This window comes from Drosophila subobscura, chromosome O (genome assembly GCF_008121235.1).
Source record: "Drosophila subobscura isolate 14011-0131.10 chromosome O, UCBerk_Dsub_1.0, whole genome shotgun sequence".
Lineage (NCBI taxonomy): Eukaryota > Metazoa > Arthropoda > Insecta > Diptera > Drosophilidae > Drosophila > Drosophila subobscura.
Window position 1 is genome coordinate 12,419,237 of NC_048533.1, and position 19,500 is coordinate 12,438,736.

The window sequence follows — 19,500 nt, forward strand, 5'->3', positions numbered from 1 at the left end:
TGAAGTTATTTACAAATGAGTGAATGGGTTGCTGTCGCTCCTCTGGGGGTCGCAACTAAATACAAGCTTGTCTACACGAATGTGTGTGGGTTTTGGGGTTGGATATTTATTGCTTTGGTTCTATGTACAATATATACATAAATATATGGAGCAAACGCGAAACGAACTGTGCAACGAGACTTTGCTGCGGCTGTTAAAAATTTACAAATAATTTCAAATATGCAAATTTCAAAAACCAAAATCCAATCAAATTTCTCTGTGCGTGTGTGTGCGCACACCTCTTGTTTGTTATTAGTATTCATCTATATTGGTATTTTAATCAACATTCACACACACACACACACACACACACACACAATCACATATAAACAAACACTCATCGTGGTATTCACATTTAAAGTTTGAATTGTTCTGAATTGATTTGTAGTTGTAGCAGTTTTGGTTTTCGGTTTTCGGTTTCGGTTCTTTTGGATTTCTGGAATTGCTGGAGTTGCTGTTGTTGGAGTTGTTGAAAATGTTGAATTAAGGAAAATATACATATCATATAAATATTGAATAGAGTTGAGTTATATATTTAGATATATATGTATGTAAATGTTTGGTAATAAAAAATATATATATGGAACAAACAATTTGGTTTTGGGGTTTCTTCGTTAAACAACAGTCTCGTGTTTGGCTTTTTGCACTCGTTTTTATATATTTACAAAATTTGATTGTTTCGGTTTGTATTTTGTTAATTATTTACAGTACAAGTGAAACGGAAAAGTGGCCCAAAGACCAACGTAAACCAAAGGAAAACTCAAAATGAAAATAGAGAGAGAGAGAGAGAGAGAGAAACCAAAGTTCTTAACTAAAACTGGTTATAGTTTCCTGTTTTTCTTCTTTTTCAGTGGATTACGGGTGGGAGGGTATAAATTTAGCTTTGCTGTGCTTTGATTTGGCTTTTCTATTGTTACGATTTCGATTCGAATGGATTTCAAGACTGTCGCATCGTTGGGTTCTGTAATTCCGAATTCTGTAATAGTGGCTGGCTGGCTGGGCTAGACCTGATTGTTCGTGCGGCTTCAGTTTCGGGTTTGGTTTCTAATTGGGTGCCTGTTGGGACGGGTTTAATCTGCTAATCCGCTAATATGCTTGCAAATCGCAACTAAGATGCTTAATTGGATTGACACTAACGGTAAGATAAGTTAATATTAATATTTGTACGAGTAGTTTAATTTGTGGCATTGTTTTTATTTTTGTTTTTTGTTTTAAGGGAATATGTTGAGGAAAATATACATTTTTTGTTCATTTGTTTCTTTTGGTTGTTATATATATATATTTTGTTGTTAGATGTACACTTGTAGTTGATTGATCGATTGATTGATTGATTGATTGATTGATTTGATTGCTTTGATTGGTTGGTTAGAGTGAGTTCGAGATATACAGAGAGAGAGAGAGAGGTAGAGAGAGGACCCTTGCCATGACAAAACGTAAGTAAAGTAGAATTATTTATTCATTTCGTATGCAGAGTAATTGTTGTTTGAGACTATTTACAAGTTTGGTTTGGTTTTTGTTTTTGTTTTGTTCTTTTTTTTGTTTTGTTTTGTTTAATTAACCAAAGGTTGCATTAAAAATGATAATTCAAAAACAAACCATAATCAAATTATGCAGAAATATAAAAAAAAAGATAGAAAAAAATAATAAAATAAATCAAATAAAACTTATTGTAATAAGTACCAAAATAATCGATTAAAATCCTGCTTTTGTTTCGTGTGTGTTTTCATTAAAAAGAGTGGAATAATTGAGAACGACGTGTTTTCATCTTTTTGCTTTTCAGTTGATCTTTTTTTTATATATTTGAACGGAACGAAAAACTTTTGTATTCTCGTTTTGTGGGTTGGTGGTGGTGGTGGGGGTTTAAATGAAAATAGCGCTTAAATCATAAGGTTATGTTAGTCATGTTTGGTTAACTAAGGGAATTATGTTCAAAACAGGTGGAAACGATAACAGAACAGATAACTGGTATATTTTGAGATAGCGAGTTAGGAGATAGAGTCTTTTGTATTTTCAGTTTAGTTTGCTTGCTTTTTTTTGTTTTTTTTTCTTAACTTATTTTAGAGAGAGAGAGAGAGAGAGGTAGAGAAAAAAGTAAAAAATTAATGCTTACAATCATTCATATCGTCATTGGATCTCATTATGTACTGATCCGATGATGATAGTCTTGAATGCCCGTTCGTATTGGGATGAGCTCCCCTATGATCACTTTGTTTATTAGAGCTACGCATCGCCAGTGCAGATGGGTTCGACTGATGCATATACATACTATCACCTTCGCACTCACTTTCTTTATACTGGAGCACATTCGTATGCTTCTCATAGATTACCAGGCAACGATGACATCCTTTCCTAAAAGAGTTTATTGGTTGCAACGAAAAGTTTGTATTTGTATTGTATTGTATATCGGTATAGTATGGATATTAATCATGTTTCATGTTTCTGGTTTAGTATTCAATTGGTTTTTGGGGTTGTGGGTTAGTGTTTAGAGTTTGTTTATTGTTTGGTATGTTAGACTAGGAACAGCCCTAGGGTGTACTGGGTGCAAAACAAGAAGGAAACACACACTGAGGCGTCACCCCGCCGCCTACTCTCAAATGTCTTTTGAGTTTATGGGTTATTCTTATCCCAGGAATGTGGCCCAGACCCGAAACTGGACAGATACGGATTCGATACGGATTCGTAACTCTGTTTATATTCTTTTGGGTACCAGGTTTCGGGTTTGTTCACATGTTAATCGATTTATTGGTTATGGTTCTTGGAAAAGCGATTACTAGGTTGATGTAATATTTCGAGTATAAGGTAATCAAAATGATCATCGAAACGAACTCAAAGGACGTACACTTAAGAACGAAAGAAACTCACAAAATATATATGTTTTGTTGAAAAGTGATGTTTGAAAAATATCATAATATATTGTTCATATATTTAAATGGAAAACGTTTCAAAAATAAATAGTTTTGATTTGGGTTTTGGGTTTTTCTGTTTTGATATTTTGGGTTTTCGTTAGTTTCCTAGTGGATACTATGGTAGTTCGAGTGGATGGCACTCGATATGTTTACGATACTTAATTAAAATATTATTTGGTATACGACAAAAAACATGTACAAAACGGAAGGAAATGGAATCGCATCGAATCGAATTGAATCGGGTTGAAGCTGGTTGAGATGGGGAGTTTCCCTCCCAGCAGCAACACATCGCAAAAAGGACAAACATATTTTTCGTATGCAAAGGAGAATTTTTTTTGTTGGTGAAAGAAAAATCAAAAAACATTTTCACATTTCAGCTACAACGGAAAAACTTAGCTTACGGTTAGGATTATTCATATGTTTATTAAGTATTTATAAGCATGAACAAGGCAAAACGCAAAAAATTCCAAAAATAATACTCCACTTGGGTAATTCATTGTTCTTGTTTGGGGCTTTTTGTTTTCTGATTTTGCATTAAGGAAAGCAGCTTAAAAGGGGTTTTAATTGTTTGTTTTTTCTTCACATTTCTCTTGGTGGAATACACAAAAACATTCATACGGAAGGAAGGCAACAAAAAGAGGAATTCGAGTTCGAAGCAAAAGGAATGGGCAAAATGGAAAGCAATTTTCGTTTAAAATTTCTTTGGTTTTCGTTTCGTAACGTTTCAAATGAAAATGCAGTTGGAAGGAAAATGAACAACAACAGGCGTAGCAAGCAAAAGTTGCTGCCAAATATTCGTAGTAGAGAGATAGTTAGAGAAAGAGATTGGCTTTGGGTTGGTATAGCAAAAGGCAGTTTTCTAAATTAAAAACACACAATATGTACATACTTGGAGGGGGGTGTACGGGCACGGGCACGGGTACGGGTACGGGTACGTTAAAAAGTTTGATTTAGTTTTCAGCACATCCACACACAGTCATACACATCTCTATATCTAATATATATGTATCTATGGACGGGATTGGTTGGGTACGGGTACACGACTGGGCTCTTGTCAAACATCCGAATTACGAGCATCGCGCTCTGCCAAGACAGAGCGCCATTGACATGGAGAGGACATGGCGGCATGGTGAGGCAAACAAACCCGTTTCAAAGGCAGAAAGTTAAGAGCCGAGCCGAGCAGTTGGCAGGCAGCAGCTGGCAGGGAAAAGGGAAAGGGAACGACAACGACAACGACAACGAGAACGACAGCGATAAGGTTGACGACAGGTTTTAGATGGTACTCGTGCTCGTACATACAATATGTATGTCTTCATGTCTGCATGTCGCTGCTGCTGTCGATGCCTCTATCCTATCCCTTTTCTGTCGGCTTTGTTTGTGTGCTGCTCACTGGCTTCTTTTTAATGAGGTTAGTGCTGCATTTTCCCTCCATTTTCATCACCATCATTGGTGGCGGGGGGTTATTGTTGGTTCGTAGGGAGCCCTACACCTTCCACACAGTCTATCAAATAAACACATTCACACACACAGACAAGCACCTCTTCTCCAGTGAGAAATGAAAACTTATTCAATTATAGGCACTTTTGGACAAAGAACGAACAAAATAAAAGGAAAAATATATACGATTATTTGTACACATATAACATGGAATCTCCATCATCAACATCATCATCCACATCATCATCTTCTCTTGTTCTTTTTTCTTCATCATCTTCTGGAATTTTCTTGTTGGATCGAGTGGTATTGGGTCGAGATATGTTAGCATTTTATATTGTTGAGCATTGGGCTCTGGACGGCGGGTACTTACTCATCGACAATCAGATATTTGTTACCATCGGAGGCCGCACACCTGCCGCGATAGCTGAACTGTGATCCCTTGATGTGTATGGACTGCTGATAGCCGGACAGGAACCACGAGCCCTCCCATCGAGCCGGAAATGTGCAATTTGTGGGAGCTGCAAGGCAAAACAAAACAAGAAAAAATAACATCATAATTTATTAATACAAAAACACACAACTCAACCATTAATACATTAAGATATTATATTCCAATTGACGCCCCAAGGGGCAGCGCCAGGCGACCTCAATTGCGTTCATTGTTCATTTAACGAGAGAGCAATGAGATACAGAGAGAGAAAGAGAAGAGAGAGAGCTCCAGATAAGAACCATAAAAGAGCAGCCAAAGCAATCTTTTGCCTGGCAGCAGTAATCAATGAAATGCGTTTGTATGCACATTTATTTATTATAATACCAGTGCTTACAAGTACTTAAAATGTTCATCTACTCTCGTGCCCGTACATATGCGAGTATTGCACTGGGGGAGGGATGGATATTCCTGTACAGATTTCGGCTACACACTTTCTTCGTCTTTGGCTCTTCTAATTGTATTGTCAAGTTTGGTGCCAAGATTTGTGGCTTTTTAATTTGTAAATTGTTTCAATTATTATTATGATTGTATTTAAGTGCGTGCGCATAAGGGGCCTCAAATTTACGACCCCTCTAACCGAGCCTCTGGTGGGTAGGGTAGTTAGGGTTTTCAACGCTAAGGGAGGGGCAGGCAGGCGCATAAATAAGTTGAACGTTGAACAAGCAAAGCAACCAAAAACTGCTCGTAATAATAATGTCACTCACACACACACACACAATCACGGACAGAGGGTGGGTTGTGGAGAGAAATAACTACCAAAATGGCAATTGTGAATATTAAAAAAAAAAAAAATTAAAGAGAGGAAAGAAAACTTCTGATGGCCGAAAACTGTATGCCCTTGCGTTTTCACTAGGGCATATTCAGGCACATAAAGTTGAGGGTTCAAATTTCCCATAAGCGAACAGATGCATTCGTTATTTTGAATTTTCTAACACTTTTGCTTTGGAATTTCACGAAGAATTGCTTTCAGAGTGACAGATCCAATGGCATCCCAATGAAATGATTTCGTTGATGCGTTACAAACATCAGACCAAAATTATAATACCCTCTTAGGAAATGAAAAGGAACATAAAGGAACGAACCAGCAAGATGAGAGGAGGGTAATGGGGGGGGAAGCGATTCAAGCCGAGTCAAGCCCAAGTATAGAGAAAGAAACGTAACAGGAAAGTTAGCACACACACACACAGAGACATAAGTACAAGTACAACGACGAGTACAGCCCACCCCTGCAGTTCTGGCACTCATGCATGAACATTTTCATATGTACTTATGAACAATTCGGCTTTGCCGTAGTCGACTTCAACAGATATTTCAAGAAATAGATTTCTGACAGCCACTAAACATGAATTTCGTCATAATGATCCGATCTGATTCGGGATTCTGATGGATATATTCTCTACAGAACTATTGGTTTGGTTTTCTCTAATATTCCGAATTGTGGGTGCCACAGATTTTCGACCTATGTGGGGACGGGAGGGGGCATGTCAAAATTTTGAAACACACTTGTAACATTTTGATATTACGTCTGTATGGATGCTTAGCTTGGTTGCTCTAGCACTTATGGTCTCTGAGAACTGGGCGCTCATCAGAACGGACCGACAAAAGGACGGACAGTCAGACAGTGATTCAATGTGAGACATATTTTAAAATATCGCTGGTGATTTCATGCATGACATATTTTGTAATGTCAGTGGTGATTTCATGTAGGACATATTTTGAGGAGTCACTTTGGAACCTTTTCGGACATGTCCATTATAAAGTCACCAGTGACATGTCACTGTTGATTTCATTTATGGCTTATAGCCATTTAACCATTTAAACCAAGGTGTCACTGGTGTATTGGCGGACATCCCATACATTTTGCATATGGAATCTCACCAGTGAGTCACGATATGACAAGGACACTGTCACGCGTGAAATCGCAAGAATCACGAGTGACATTTCACTTTAGGAACTGCAGGGACACAATAGAAACAAGGAAGTGCATATACATACATATAGAAAATGGTAAAACCACCCTCTGAGCACATAAATACATACATATGTACATATAGCTTAATGTTTGGGCAGGATTGGCAGTGGCAGTGGCAGTGGCAGTGCCAGGGGCAGGGAGTTGGGCGCTTTAGGGGTGGAACAGGGCAGAAGCACAAGCACAGTCATAGTCAGAGGAACCGAAACGGAGATGGAAATGGAAATGCTGATGGTGATGGAGGACCTGAGGACCTAAGGACCGGAGTCGGACCGAACCGAACCGAAGAGCGGCTACGCATTCAAATACAGAGAACTCCCAAGTAGAGACGAATGTGCGCGCACAAAGTGAAGCCGAACTGAGACTGAGAATGAGGCAGGGAACAGAGGCAACTTCAACGACAGCGGCAACACGGTGCCGTGCCACACTCAGTCGTACCCATACCCGTACTCTCGTCCTTACAGCGATACACATTTTATTTTATTATTCCTTTCCTTTCTTTTATTTCACTTTTTTTTTCTTGTTGATTTTTGTGTTTTTTGCCCCCTTGGCTGTTATTTTCCTTTTGTTTTTACATTTGCGGCAAACAAAAGGTACTCATGCGCAGGATCAGCGCAGGAGCAGCGCTCTGAACTCTGAGCCTGACTGAGCCGCAGCTCAGACCTCGAGACCTCTGGCCGTGGCTGGAGCTGTAGCTTTAGCTGTAGCCGTGCCTGTAGATATACTTGTGGCTGTGACTGTGTGTTGTCCAATGACTTGTGCTTTTTACGAGGGGTATTCCACTGCTGCCACTGCCAGTGTACCAGTGCCCCTGCCACTGCTGCTGCTTCTGGCTGTCATAATGCGGCCCCATACGCACAGCGGGGGGCAGATTGTGTGAAAAGTGTAGCACACTTTGCAGGGCAGCCACCGCCCCGAGCTGGGTAGCCAGAAAGCAGAAACCAGAACTCAGAAACCTCCCCCCCGCCGCCGCCGCTCAGCAGACCCGAGGAATAATTGTTTCGCCAATTTCAAGTACCGTGAATAATTTTCCAACATGATTCAATACTTTTGCCAGAGTGCTGCACGCTGCCTGTTGTTGCTGCCGTTGTTCCTGCTGCTGCTGCTGCTGCTATTGTTGCTGCCACCGATTCCGATTCCGATTCCGCAGCCCAGCAGCACGTTGCCCTTCGCCCTTAATTCGCTACCCCTGAAATATGCTGCAGGACGACAAGCATAAGTAAATACGAGCTAAAAGCAAACAGAAACACAGACAGACAAGCGTACAAATGCGTATAGACAGTTCGGAGGGGATCGGCGAGGAGCTACGATATGCTCGCACACATTCGGTGTACGCTGTGTGTGTGGGGTGTGCTTGCCGAATGGATTAGAGTGGGCTCAAAAAAGAAAGAAAACAAAAAAAGTATACGAGCTTAGAATACAATTTGGGGGGAGAAAGAAAATAAAATAAAAGAAAAGCGGCTAAATTCGGAAAGAGTTATGCGACGCCAAGAACGGGGCATCGTATCCATATAAACTGACAGTAATCAGGTGCATTAATCAAATACATAAATCGCGCGTAGCTTTTGGGCCACTGTATAAGGATTTAAGTGACTTTGTCGAAACATTGACACGTACATGTGTCGTTCCAAGAGAATCTTATGCCACACAGAGATAAGAAAATGCTCCAAAAAGTCGACCAATTGTAGATAGATTTTTAAATATTAATATGCGTGTATTTTCCTTTTCTTTTACTATGTTTATGTCACTTTTCGCTGAGTGAATACGCACTGGTAATCAAGGGGTACGAGTAATGGGGAAATATACAACGCCATATTAATTATGAATCAATTTCCCGACGCCCTACTCTATCATCATCTTGTCGGGTCGTGGCTGTTCTATTCTGTTTAGTGCCTCTCCTGTTATGACTGGCAATTTCCTCGACTGGCAATCGCTCCCAACATACACTTATCTTATCTATCCAGCTTGATCTATAATGACAACTTGAACGCGCTAACAACTCCTTAACCCAATTATAATGCCCACACTTATGGGTGTGCACAATTTCAAGTGTTTCCCTTCGCCATGGAGTTCGGTTAGAGGGCCACCAAGAGCCACCACTACTGGAGGGAGGGACCACCCCTATTGAATGGATTTACGCACACACCACCACACACACACACGTACAGCGTAGATATAGACAAATACATAGATACGAAAGTACTGTTCATAGAACTCAAAGAGCATGACGCTTTACACGGAGACTCATTTGCGTTTGCGTTTTGGGCTGTGGCTCGGGCTCTGGCTCGGGATTTTGGACTTTCGTTTTGCAGCCCAGCCGTAAAACCAAGTGCCAGGGAGACGGATGGATGGACAGACAGCGCCGGGCCGGGTGTGTAGGCGGAGTGGTAGGAGGGGCAATGGCAGTGGCAACCAAAATGCTTTTGTCTAACTTGAGTGAATTATGGTCAGCGGTCTGTTGGTCGGTTGGTCGGTCGGTCGGTCGGTGGTTGGGCGGCAGCGGCGGCGGTTGTTGCCTGTTTGTTTCGGGCAATTTCCGTACAATTTGCCATGTTGCATGATGTTGTTGCCGCTCCGGCTGTTGCTGCTTCGCTATCCAGTATATATTTTGTTGTTTTTTTTGTTGTTGTTTTTTGGGTAAATTCGCTCAGGGAGAAACAGTTGAAACGCATTAAACGAACGCAGATCTGCGGTCACAAACTACTTATGGATTCAATTGAGCATGACCGTGGAGGGGAGGGGTGTAGCAGTAGGGAGGGAGTGCCTGTGGAATGGGAAGTGGCAAGCGGGAGAGGCATGTGCCAGCCAAGAGGTTGCCAGCTGACGCTCCGTTGCCCCGCTACAAATTATGCCTTCAAAATTAAATGAAATGTTTTGTGGATTGGGGAATTTCGTGGTTGTGGCACCCGAGAGATGCCTGCTCGATGGGGTTGGCGGTTGGGAGGTTGGAGGTTGTTTCTTGGGCGAAATTATAAATTCTTATCATAACGCTACTTATCGCGGCATGCGGCTATATGCCTGTGCCTGTGCCTCTGCCCTCTGACTGTGGCCCCAGCTGCACTTTACTTTACTTACCATCTTGTCGGCCGCCCCAGCCACTGACGGACGTGGCCAGCACCAGCATTAGCAGCGGGCCAAGCCAACTTTTTGTTGACGTCATGCTGTTGCTCCTTCTCGTCGTTGTCCTTTCGTCGCACTTGGAGTGGGTGTGGGTGTCGGTGTCGGTGTCGGTGTCCCCGGATGAGGCTTTGTTTCCATCGCCTTGCAGGAGCAGCTGCTGCCACAAGAATATCAGCCACGTAATGCTGCTCCTTCTGCTGCTGCTGCGGGCAAGTTGCTGGGGCTCTCCATTCTGCTGCTGCTGCTGTTGTTGTTGCTGCTGTTGTTGCTGCTGCTGTTGTTCCTTTTCTCGCTCCAGACTAATATCACCGTTATAGTTAAAGCACCTACATTCATCATACTCATAGTCATTCTCCTCCTTAGCATCATCAGCAGGAGTAGTTGCCGTGGCTGCTGCTGCGGCGTCTTCATCATGCGGCAGCTCTGCGCCAGTTGTGCCCCATGCCACCGTGGCCACCACCGCAGTTCTTGTCGTTGCTTGCGAATTGTATTCTCTCAATGTTGTTGCTGCTGCTGTTGCTCCTGCTGCAGATGCAGCTGCTTCAGCTGTTGCGGCACCACTGCTGATTGGATTTACCTTGGCCAGTGTGGCTGCAGACGCATGACTTGGTCTTTCACGTCGCATTCGGTCACGTCGCCAGCATCGCTGGTCCGCCGTCGTAGCCGCGGGCGCCTGACGCCTGGTCTCGCCACATTCCAGGGCTCTGCCGCCACCCACAACAGTTGGCACAACTAATTGCAACGTCTGTCTGAGATCGGTGCAACTATGCTGCTGCTCCAGCTCCTGCTCCTCCTGCTGCTGCAGGAATTCCTCGGCTCTTGTTGGGTAGGAGTGGGACATTGTTGCCATTCCCGTTGCTGTGGTTCTGGCCCTAGTTGCGGCTGTGTCCGTGGCTGTAGATGGTGTCAAAGTCGACGCTGAAGCTTGTTTATCATAATTTTTATGTTCCCAGTAATGCTGACAACAGCAGCTGCCGTGGCAGCCCCTTCTGCTATCGCTCCTCGTCAGGCAATGGCCATGGCTATGGGTCTGGGTCTGGGTCTGGTTCCTGCTGCCGGCCGCAGGCACATGCTTACATGGATAGCAGAAAGGCGGTAAATAGATTAACGACGTTGTTCCTGCTCTCGTCTTGGATGTGGAAGTGGATGTGGACGTGTTCCCGCTGAGGCCAGAGCCAGAGCTCGAGCTGCTGCCCGCCGCTATCCTGTCTGCTGCATGCATTTGTTGCCGCTGCCGCTGCTGATGCTGCTGCTGATGCTGATGCTCCTGGTGCGCCGTATCCTGTGGGGCAGGAGACACGAGACAAGAGTGGAATATTTTATTATTATAAAGTACAAACATGCTGTGTGGCACAGCCAAGTAAATATGATATAAGGTGGCAAAGGCAAGCAAAAACTCTGGCGACTGCCTCGAATTTGAATTTTAAATAAAGCGCCACCGCATCGTCACTCCGGCAACGGGCCGGGCCCAGCGACTCGACGCATATATAAATAATCCCACAAAATTCATTGTTCATCGGATGGCATCCAAATACAGTTGCCTGCCACACAAAAAGATACCAAAACTTCCTCGGCGGCGCATTAAAAAGCAATAAAAATAAATATGGGCTCTGGGAACAGCAAGAGAGTGGAGACTCCCAATCGAAATCAAATGCCCGACGACGCGTAAATCAAAAATCACGCGCCATAAAAAAATTAGACAAAATTTATACGCATCGATATATTGGTATACAAATGTCTGCAGCGCCTCCCCATCTCCCCATCTCCCCAACAACCGACCATGGCCCCTCATCAGCGCCTCTTCCGCTATTACATTTTCCTGCATTTAGCGCCTCCAGCCAGATAGGGGGAAACCGAAGCGTTGCGATGCGAACGGGAACTGGAACGGGAACGGAACACCAAACGAATCTCCAACCACTTGAGAGTTTTTCATTTGGATTCTTCTGCGTGTGCCCCAAGCGGAAAAGACGACCGGCACGAGGGTCAGCCTTAATTTCCATATTGCATGAGAGCTGTTCCAGCCACACCATGAAAATAGATGCGAGTTTATTAATTGATCAAAAGTAAATTGGTTGCACTCATCAGTTGTGTAGATCAGCGGTGGACAGGGCATTGCTTGGGACTACTCCAATTGCTTTGACAACCGATGCAAAACACAATACATGGCCTGTGCAATACTTGCCACATTGCCACTCGACCAAGGCTCTGTCTTGGAGTAAATGAAATTTCAAAAATGAAATACATCTCGGCTGAGTCTGGTTTGGACTGCTCCCCAGTTTCAAACAGCTTGAACACTTTTAATTCTAATCACGAAAAATGTAACATATTTTCTTAAACCTTTCCACAACTTTATCAATTGTTTTCTATCTATTGAACGTCTAAAGTTTAGAGAGGAGCCGTCAAAGTGCAGCCAAGTGCAGGAATTTCTAGATTTTCTTACAGGCAGGAAACTGTTTAATGTTTGCTCCCCAAACTTTTCCAATCGATAATGTGAATACATGTTAATTTTGAGCACATTTTCACGAGCACAACTAAACAGGGTTTAGGCAAATCCAAAAGCGTTTCCTGTTCCTAGGAGTCTCAAGAGTCTGTCCATGGATGTGATGTGTGTCTCATGCATTATGTCACGAAAGTTTCGCTCGAGAATTTATTATGCTCCAAAGAATCTAAATCAAAGAGCGCTCCTCAGCCCTCACACACACACATAGCGAGACTCTCATCCGAACCCATGCGAGGAGGCATAATGCAATTTTGATGTTGTGTAAGCGCTCCTCTTAGCCCATCATCTATGCTAATTAAGTTAATTAAAAAGTACCAGCAAAGTATTTGCACTTGGCCAACTTCACTTCACGTCATAATCAAAGTGGAGGCGGCGCATCGAATGGAAAATGAAGCCCAAGTCATGTCAAAATGCTCTTAAAAAGTCGGAGCCCCATTCCCATCATCTCTCCAGCACCAGTTTCAGCTCCAGCTACAGCAGGGGCCGTAGATGCTGGGCTGTGGCTGATGGCTGATGGCGACGATGATGAGGGAACTGACGATGACGATGGCATACAGTGGAGAGTCTTTATTTAAAAATGAAAATGCTGAAAAAGCTGACAAAAAAATAAGAAGGAAAAAACGAGGCCAATTATAAGCTTCATCATTAATTTGAATAAAATTAATTCTCCCCCACCCCACACACACACACACACACACACACACACGTAGAGAGAAGGAAAATGCCACAAAAGAAATGTGCCACAATAAGAAAGAGAAATGCTCCAAGAGGTGGGACAAGACTTGTGTTGGACTGTGGCACAAACGAGCTGAAGGACAGAAGGAGGCGAAGACGAAGACGAAGACGGAGGCCTGGGCCCCCGAAATGACAGCAGACGGTGGCAAATAAAACATTTAGGTGGAATTATAATTTTACTTTGCTTATTTATAATTTACGTTTAAAATGTGAAACACCTGACAGCTAGAGAGAATTTATGTTTGCATGTTTTCCATTAATTTATTTTTCCAAGGCGCGCACGGCGTCCCCCTGCTCCCCCCAACTCCAAGGAAAAATGCCCAAGACCAACTCGAGACTCGGAACTGCACGAAAATGCACAGAGCACCGAACAGCAGGGGTTTGCGGATGGGCAGACGGAGCACACACAGGCAGAGGCACATTTTGCTATCACGTTTGGACTATAAAACAGAAAGAGCCCCAGCCCCAGCCACAGCCACAGCTACAGCTACAACTGCAGAGCCCGTGCTGATGATGTTGTTGATGACGTGGAGCGGCGCTACGAAGCAGCCGCCAAAAATGGCAAACGGTCTACCCAAGACACGGGTAGTCTCAGGCCCCAGCAAGAGGAGCACCATGCAGGCCCGGCCCCCACTCTCAGGCACAGCCACAGACACAGACACAGCCAGAGACGCAGAGCCGGAGCCCGGAGACGTCTCGACGCAGTGCAAAAAACTTGTCAAGTAAATATAAACGAAATATGTGGCACGGCACCCGTTCCGTTCCGTTCCGTTCTGTTCCGTTCAGTTCCACCATTCAGTTCTTCTTTTACTTGCTTTATTTTATTCCCATTTTATTATTATTTTCGCCCCGGACTGCCTAGAAGAAGATCCCACAGACGCCACAGCAGCACAAGCGGTGGCAATGGCTATGGAAATGGAAATGGCAGTGGCAGTGGCAGAACCAGCAGCAGCAGCAGCAGCCACCAGCCGAACACATAAAAAATATTTTTATGCAACATTTTTATGATTTCCGTCTGGCAGTGACAGCGCTGAGCGGCTTCGCCACAAAGAAACATTGTCCGTATCTCCCCCACGGTAAGTACACCAGTAGTATCCCGGCCATCTCGTGTCCAAAATATCTCCTGCTTCACCTGCTTTCAATTAAGCGACACTTTTCTTTTATGCGACGGGCTTATTTCTCATTACGATTGCACTGTCCTCTGTCCTCTGTTCTCCGTTCTCCGTTCTCCATTCTCTGTTTTCCCCTTTGTTTGCGCTCAATGCTCATTTCTTTGCAAGAGTTTCCACGATTCCACGATTCGAAATTGAAATTCGGAAATTGCGACGACTGTCTGCTGCGCTGCTGGGGTTGTGGCTGTTGTGTTGACGGGCCTGCTGATGTTTCTTTCAAAAGGGGGTTAGGGTAATGGCAGCAATATATCCGTCGCTCCCGGTGCTCCCTTGTCTCACTTCATCAATCATTAATTTCGTTTATTTTTAGTGAAAATAATCACTTTGGGCAACATATGTGACCGAGCCACAGCAGCGTTTCGCATGTGTTTGCCCAATGCCATCTCTCGCTTGGGGGGAGGTGGAGAATTGAGCTGAACGACAAAGAGTCTGGAAGATGCGCATGGTCCGAAACACCTCCGTGCAATTATCAAATGGACTCTGTCCCGGTCCCAAAACTCAAACCCAATCGCAAAACCCACACCCAATCCCAATCCCTGGGTTGGCGTTGCGTGTGTATTGTTGCTTTCGGTTGGGTTAATGTGTGTGAAATGACTTTATTGGTTTTCAGGTGGCATGGTGTGGGCCTGTGTCTGCTTCTGCTTCGGGTTTCGGTAAATGATGGCCTTGCTATTATGGCCACATGTGTATCGAGTGCCAAGGGCGGCCAGACTGGGGTTAAGTGCGGCTTAGATGGGATAATAACGCAGACATTCAAAGAGCTTTTCCAACACAAAACAATTGCTGAACAATTTGTTCATATCTGATATTTAGTGGTAGATACAAATGTATGTACTTTTATTTGTTATTTGGCCTAGCTCTCCATTCGAAATCCACAAAATCAATTTAAGAGGGAACTTAAGAAGAAGGATTATAGCTAGATTTATATCTGGTAACCAACGCAGTTCCATAAGCAGAGCAGTAGCAGGACAACATTCAGGCCAAAAATGGTTTTACAACCGACAAATAAAATGGGAAATTGTCTATCAACATTAACTCTCGATTTACAGATTATTGTACAATATTCTGACATCGTTAAAAATACACAATAATTTCTGACGAATGGTCTTTGTTTGCGTCATTGATGGAGTAAGAGTCCGTTTGCTTATGGAACATTTTGTTCAGCGAATCATCGCAATTTCTACACCATTCTACGAATGTGAACAACTTGTATTCAAGACAGACATCTTGGAAAGCCTTGCAATCATCGTATTTGTATTTCATGAATCTATTTGTACACCATATGAAGTAATGCCAGATGGTGACACAGCTGTCCCATCACCGGATACCCACCGGGAGTGTTTGCATTCATAACTTTATCGTGCATTTGTCAGGTTTTTGCACAACGAATGCTTCCTCAGAAGTGTCGGAATCTTTGCTCATTTCAGTGAGTAACCGCCTTTGCTTATCGCTTTTCCAGTGCAGCATACAATACCCGAACTAGTGCTATGCCATGAACGAAAATAGAAAATTCTCACATCAGATCCACAAAACAACACACACACACTCACACTCACAGATACACAGATGAATACATAGTAGATACAGAGTACGCACAACTTTCCACACCCAAATCCCACACGCACCTCGAGGTAAATTAGTCAACAACTCCGTAGTGGAAGAGGCGGAGCGACAGACCAGACAGTGGCAGAGGCAGAGGCAAAGGCAGAGAGCCTGAGCTAGAGCCGGAGTTCCGTTCCCGGGGCAATTCTCCTAATGCAATACATTTCCGCTATGCTGCGGGATGCGGGGTGTGCTGGCTTGCTATCGGTTGAATCGTGCATACCAACATGATTTTTATCTATATGTCGATAACATAAATATGACGGAATGGACGCGATGGCTGTGTGATTGGGGGGATGGCAATAGGAATGGGGGTATTCGGGGCTCTGGACAGAGTGCAATTGCAGTGGTGCGCGCACCTCATTGAACTTTTCAGACAAACACAATTTGTCCGATAAGGAAAAAACGTCTACACGACACCCGGGACGAGGGGCGGCAGGCACACGAGGCTAGGCGGAAGGTGTGTGTGTGAGTGTATGAGTATGAGTGCGGAGTGTATAGAGAAGGGGTGGCTTGGCTCGGAGGCGGGGTTGAAGCGGCCGGTCGAACGGCGCGCGCACTAATGGCCACCATTAATAATTGAAAAACTGAAACAGTCGGAGCATGTGAGGAGTAACCGGAGGAGGCAGAGTGGGATGGTGGAGGCCCCATCGTGGGGGGTGTAGATGGAGATACAGATACAGTGATGATACACTACAGTGTGGTGGAAAGGTGGCGGCGGGTATGGCTAGGGGTCGACAAAAATCTATAACCAAAAAAGTTATGAATAAGCGAGTGAGTCCAGAGAGTAAAGTAGAGGCGAGAAGAGGAGCGGAGACGAAGCGAGAGGCAGGGCCAGGCCAGAGCACGAGAACAGAGAGTAGTCAGTTGAAAGCTACAAACCTGTTCTATGTTGCAGCTATAGTTGTAGTTGTAGTTGTAGTCCATGGCGACTCCAATGGGCTGCTGCCGATGCTGCGACGTTGCAGCGACGTCGACAACGACACGGCGACAATGTTGAAGCTCCTCTTCTCGTTCTCCTGGTTATACTCGTTCTTATTGCTGCTGCTGCTGCTTCTGCTGCTCCTTGATGATGATGATGAAAATGCAGCAACAGCAACGTCCACGTCCAAGTCCAAGTCTAAGGGAATCGCGTGCAAATCGTGGCCAACCAGCATTGGAAAAATTACAAAAATTCCCTCGTCGGTTGCTGGGATGTTTGGAGTTTTGTATCTGTATCTGGATGTATTGTTGGTGTGATTCTTAGACGAATTTTCCGCTGCAGGGCAGCAGCCAGAAGAATCGCAAACGCGCACGAACCGAAACTGAGACTGAGACTACGACTGCGAGTGAGTCTGGAACTGTGACTGCCAGCTCGTGGGTCGGGTCGTGGCTCGTGGTCGTGCAGCGGGGGGAGGCCACACAATATTGGAGCAAGGTGTTTCCAAACACACAGAGAGACCGAAACGAAACCGATGGCAAAATTCTCGCCGTGCGCTGAACTGCGCAAAAGCAGACCTAACGCTGGCTGCTGAGAGCTGAGCTAAAGTTTGCTGCTGCTGCTGCTGGTGCTGGTTCTGCTGCTGCTTCTGGCTGCGCTGCTGCTGAGAAGACATTTTTGTTGGGGCTAGCATGCGAAGCTCCACCACCGTTTGCACTGGCTAGATTACGTCTGCCGCTGGGGGCCGTCGCCGCCGAAGCCGCCTGCTCTCTGCCTGCGCCTGCCCTCCCGCTTGCCTCTGTGTCAATCGAATTAAATGGAGAGCAGCAAACTGAGTAATTGGGGTTTAGATATTTTTCCACAACTAGACAAAGTTCGGTTTCTTTTGCACATTTATTAATTGAACGAATTGAAGATGAAGTTGTTTGTTGTTTGCTGCAAAACCACTCGGGGAACACGCAACGCAACGCGACACACACACACACTAGCACCACCGCACTGTCAGACTTCGTTTTTTCAAGGTATACAAAATTCTGCACACCACACACAGTTAGTTTTTTTGCAGTTTTCTCATTGTGTTTTCTTTTCCTTTTATCGTTTCCAATTGAACTTCGTTCTGGCGTGGCTTGGTCTGGCTGGGAAAAACCTTGAACTCCGCGTTCTCGGATTCGTTTGGCGTTGCAAGGCAATTTGATTTGCACTCGATTTTCACTGAATAGTCGTTTCGTTTCTCTTTGTTTTATTGAATTTTCCTTCGACCGACCGACACGCTCTCACGGACGGGACGGGCCGAGCGCCGAACACAGAGCAATACACACACAGAGCACGAGCTGAGCGCAGCAGCGAAAACTTCTGCTGCAATACACAAATTTCTTTCTTGTTTGCAGCGCCAGCGCGCCGCGCACGAGAGCTAAGAAAATAGTATCTGTGGGATGTGTGTATCTACGCGGTACGCGCCAGATACGACCGCTCGGTTCGATTTTTGAAAAGAGAATGAAGAATGACGACGACAGCGAGAGTCGGATAAAGGGAGGGATAGACAGAGCGCAAAAGATAGAGTGAGAAAGAGCGAGAAAGGAAGATTGCAGCCGATAGACGTTTAGCCGATAGTCGATAACTCATAGTTGCAGCTGAGTTGCTCTTTTTATTTATTAAATAATTGTGTTAAACAATTTAATAAAGCAATTTATTTGTTTAAACAAATACTTATTTCATTTTAAAATTTTAATTCAAACTCGATATCGATAATCTTTTTTAACGACCAAAACCGCTGTATGAACTTTGTTGGAGCTGCAATAGGCGGCAAATAACATCCAGTTCCATATCTTTGTTAATTCTAATGCGCTCAGTATGTGCGTATAAGTAATGTTTAAATGTTCTACGGGAATTACCGTGTTGTTTATTGATTATATTAAACAAAGGAATGAGAGATTAATTTCCGCAAGGCGAGACTTTGTATGTCATCACCACTCGGCTGATAATTTCTTAAGAACTCTAAACTTCCAACTTGCAGACCCTTAGCTGCCGGCCACGGCGCTCGTCGCTGCCCAGCAAAAGTGCTGACCTTGCGCCTCGTGTGTGGTGTCCAGTGGCGGCCGGGATCCGGCGATCGCGACGACGGCGATCCCACGGGTGAAGAAACTGCTTATTTTACAATAATGCAGAATTCGTCCCACCCAGTGGTAAATTTAGTTAACTCTTGTTAACTTATACATAAAACAAGTTCGTTTTTGGTCAATTTCATTGCAAGGAAAATTTCGATTGCCTTACCGTTATATTTGCCTCACCTCCTACTTGGCTTAGTCACGTTTGTTTACAAAACATACAATCATGTATGTACAGTGAGCGAAAAAAGTTAGCGGGAAACTAAGCTCGGCTCGTAGCATATTATAAGCAGTCGATAAACATTGTCACTTACAATCCAAATAAACTCCTTAAATAAAAGCTTACATAAAAACATTGATTTTTTACTTTTCCTTTAAATATTCCACATTTGCATGTACGATAACTTTTTTAGCCCACTGTGAGAGTGGACGAGTGGTTGGTATACAAATGCGTGCAATGGCAGATTAATATGCCGCTTTTCAGGAATTTATGAGACAGACTCGTC

At 44.0% G+C, this 19,500-nt stretch overlaps 1 protein-coding gene across 4 annotated transcripts in view; it reads right to left on the reverse strand.

The window, feature by feature from the left end:
• The window catches only part of LOC117897069, a 32,170-nt gene extending 13,794 nt beyond the window's left edge, over positions 1-18,376 (reverse strand). For 2 of the 4 annotated variants that reach the window (XM_034805676.1, XM_034805675.1), the window contains exons 1-4: positions 16,853-18,376; positions 9,917-11,243; positions 4,753-4,900; positions 2,324-2,388 (exon numbers count right to left, since the gene is read on the reverse strand). In XM_034805676.1, the coding sequence (XP_034661567.1) occupies positions 2,324-2,388; positions 4,753-4,900; positions 9,917-11,243; positions 16,853-16,897 (1,585 nt within the window). In that variant the 5' untranslated portion in view covers positions 16,898-18,376. Of the gene's footprint in view, positions 1-2,149; positions 2,389-4,752; positions 4,901-9,916; positions 11,244-16,852 lie in introns of all 4 variants that reach the window. The other 2 variants (XM_034805673.1, XM_034805672.1) reach the window with 1 other exon arrangement.
• Between the last annotated feature and the right edge of the window lie 1,124 nt (positions 18,377-19,500).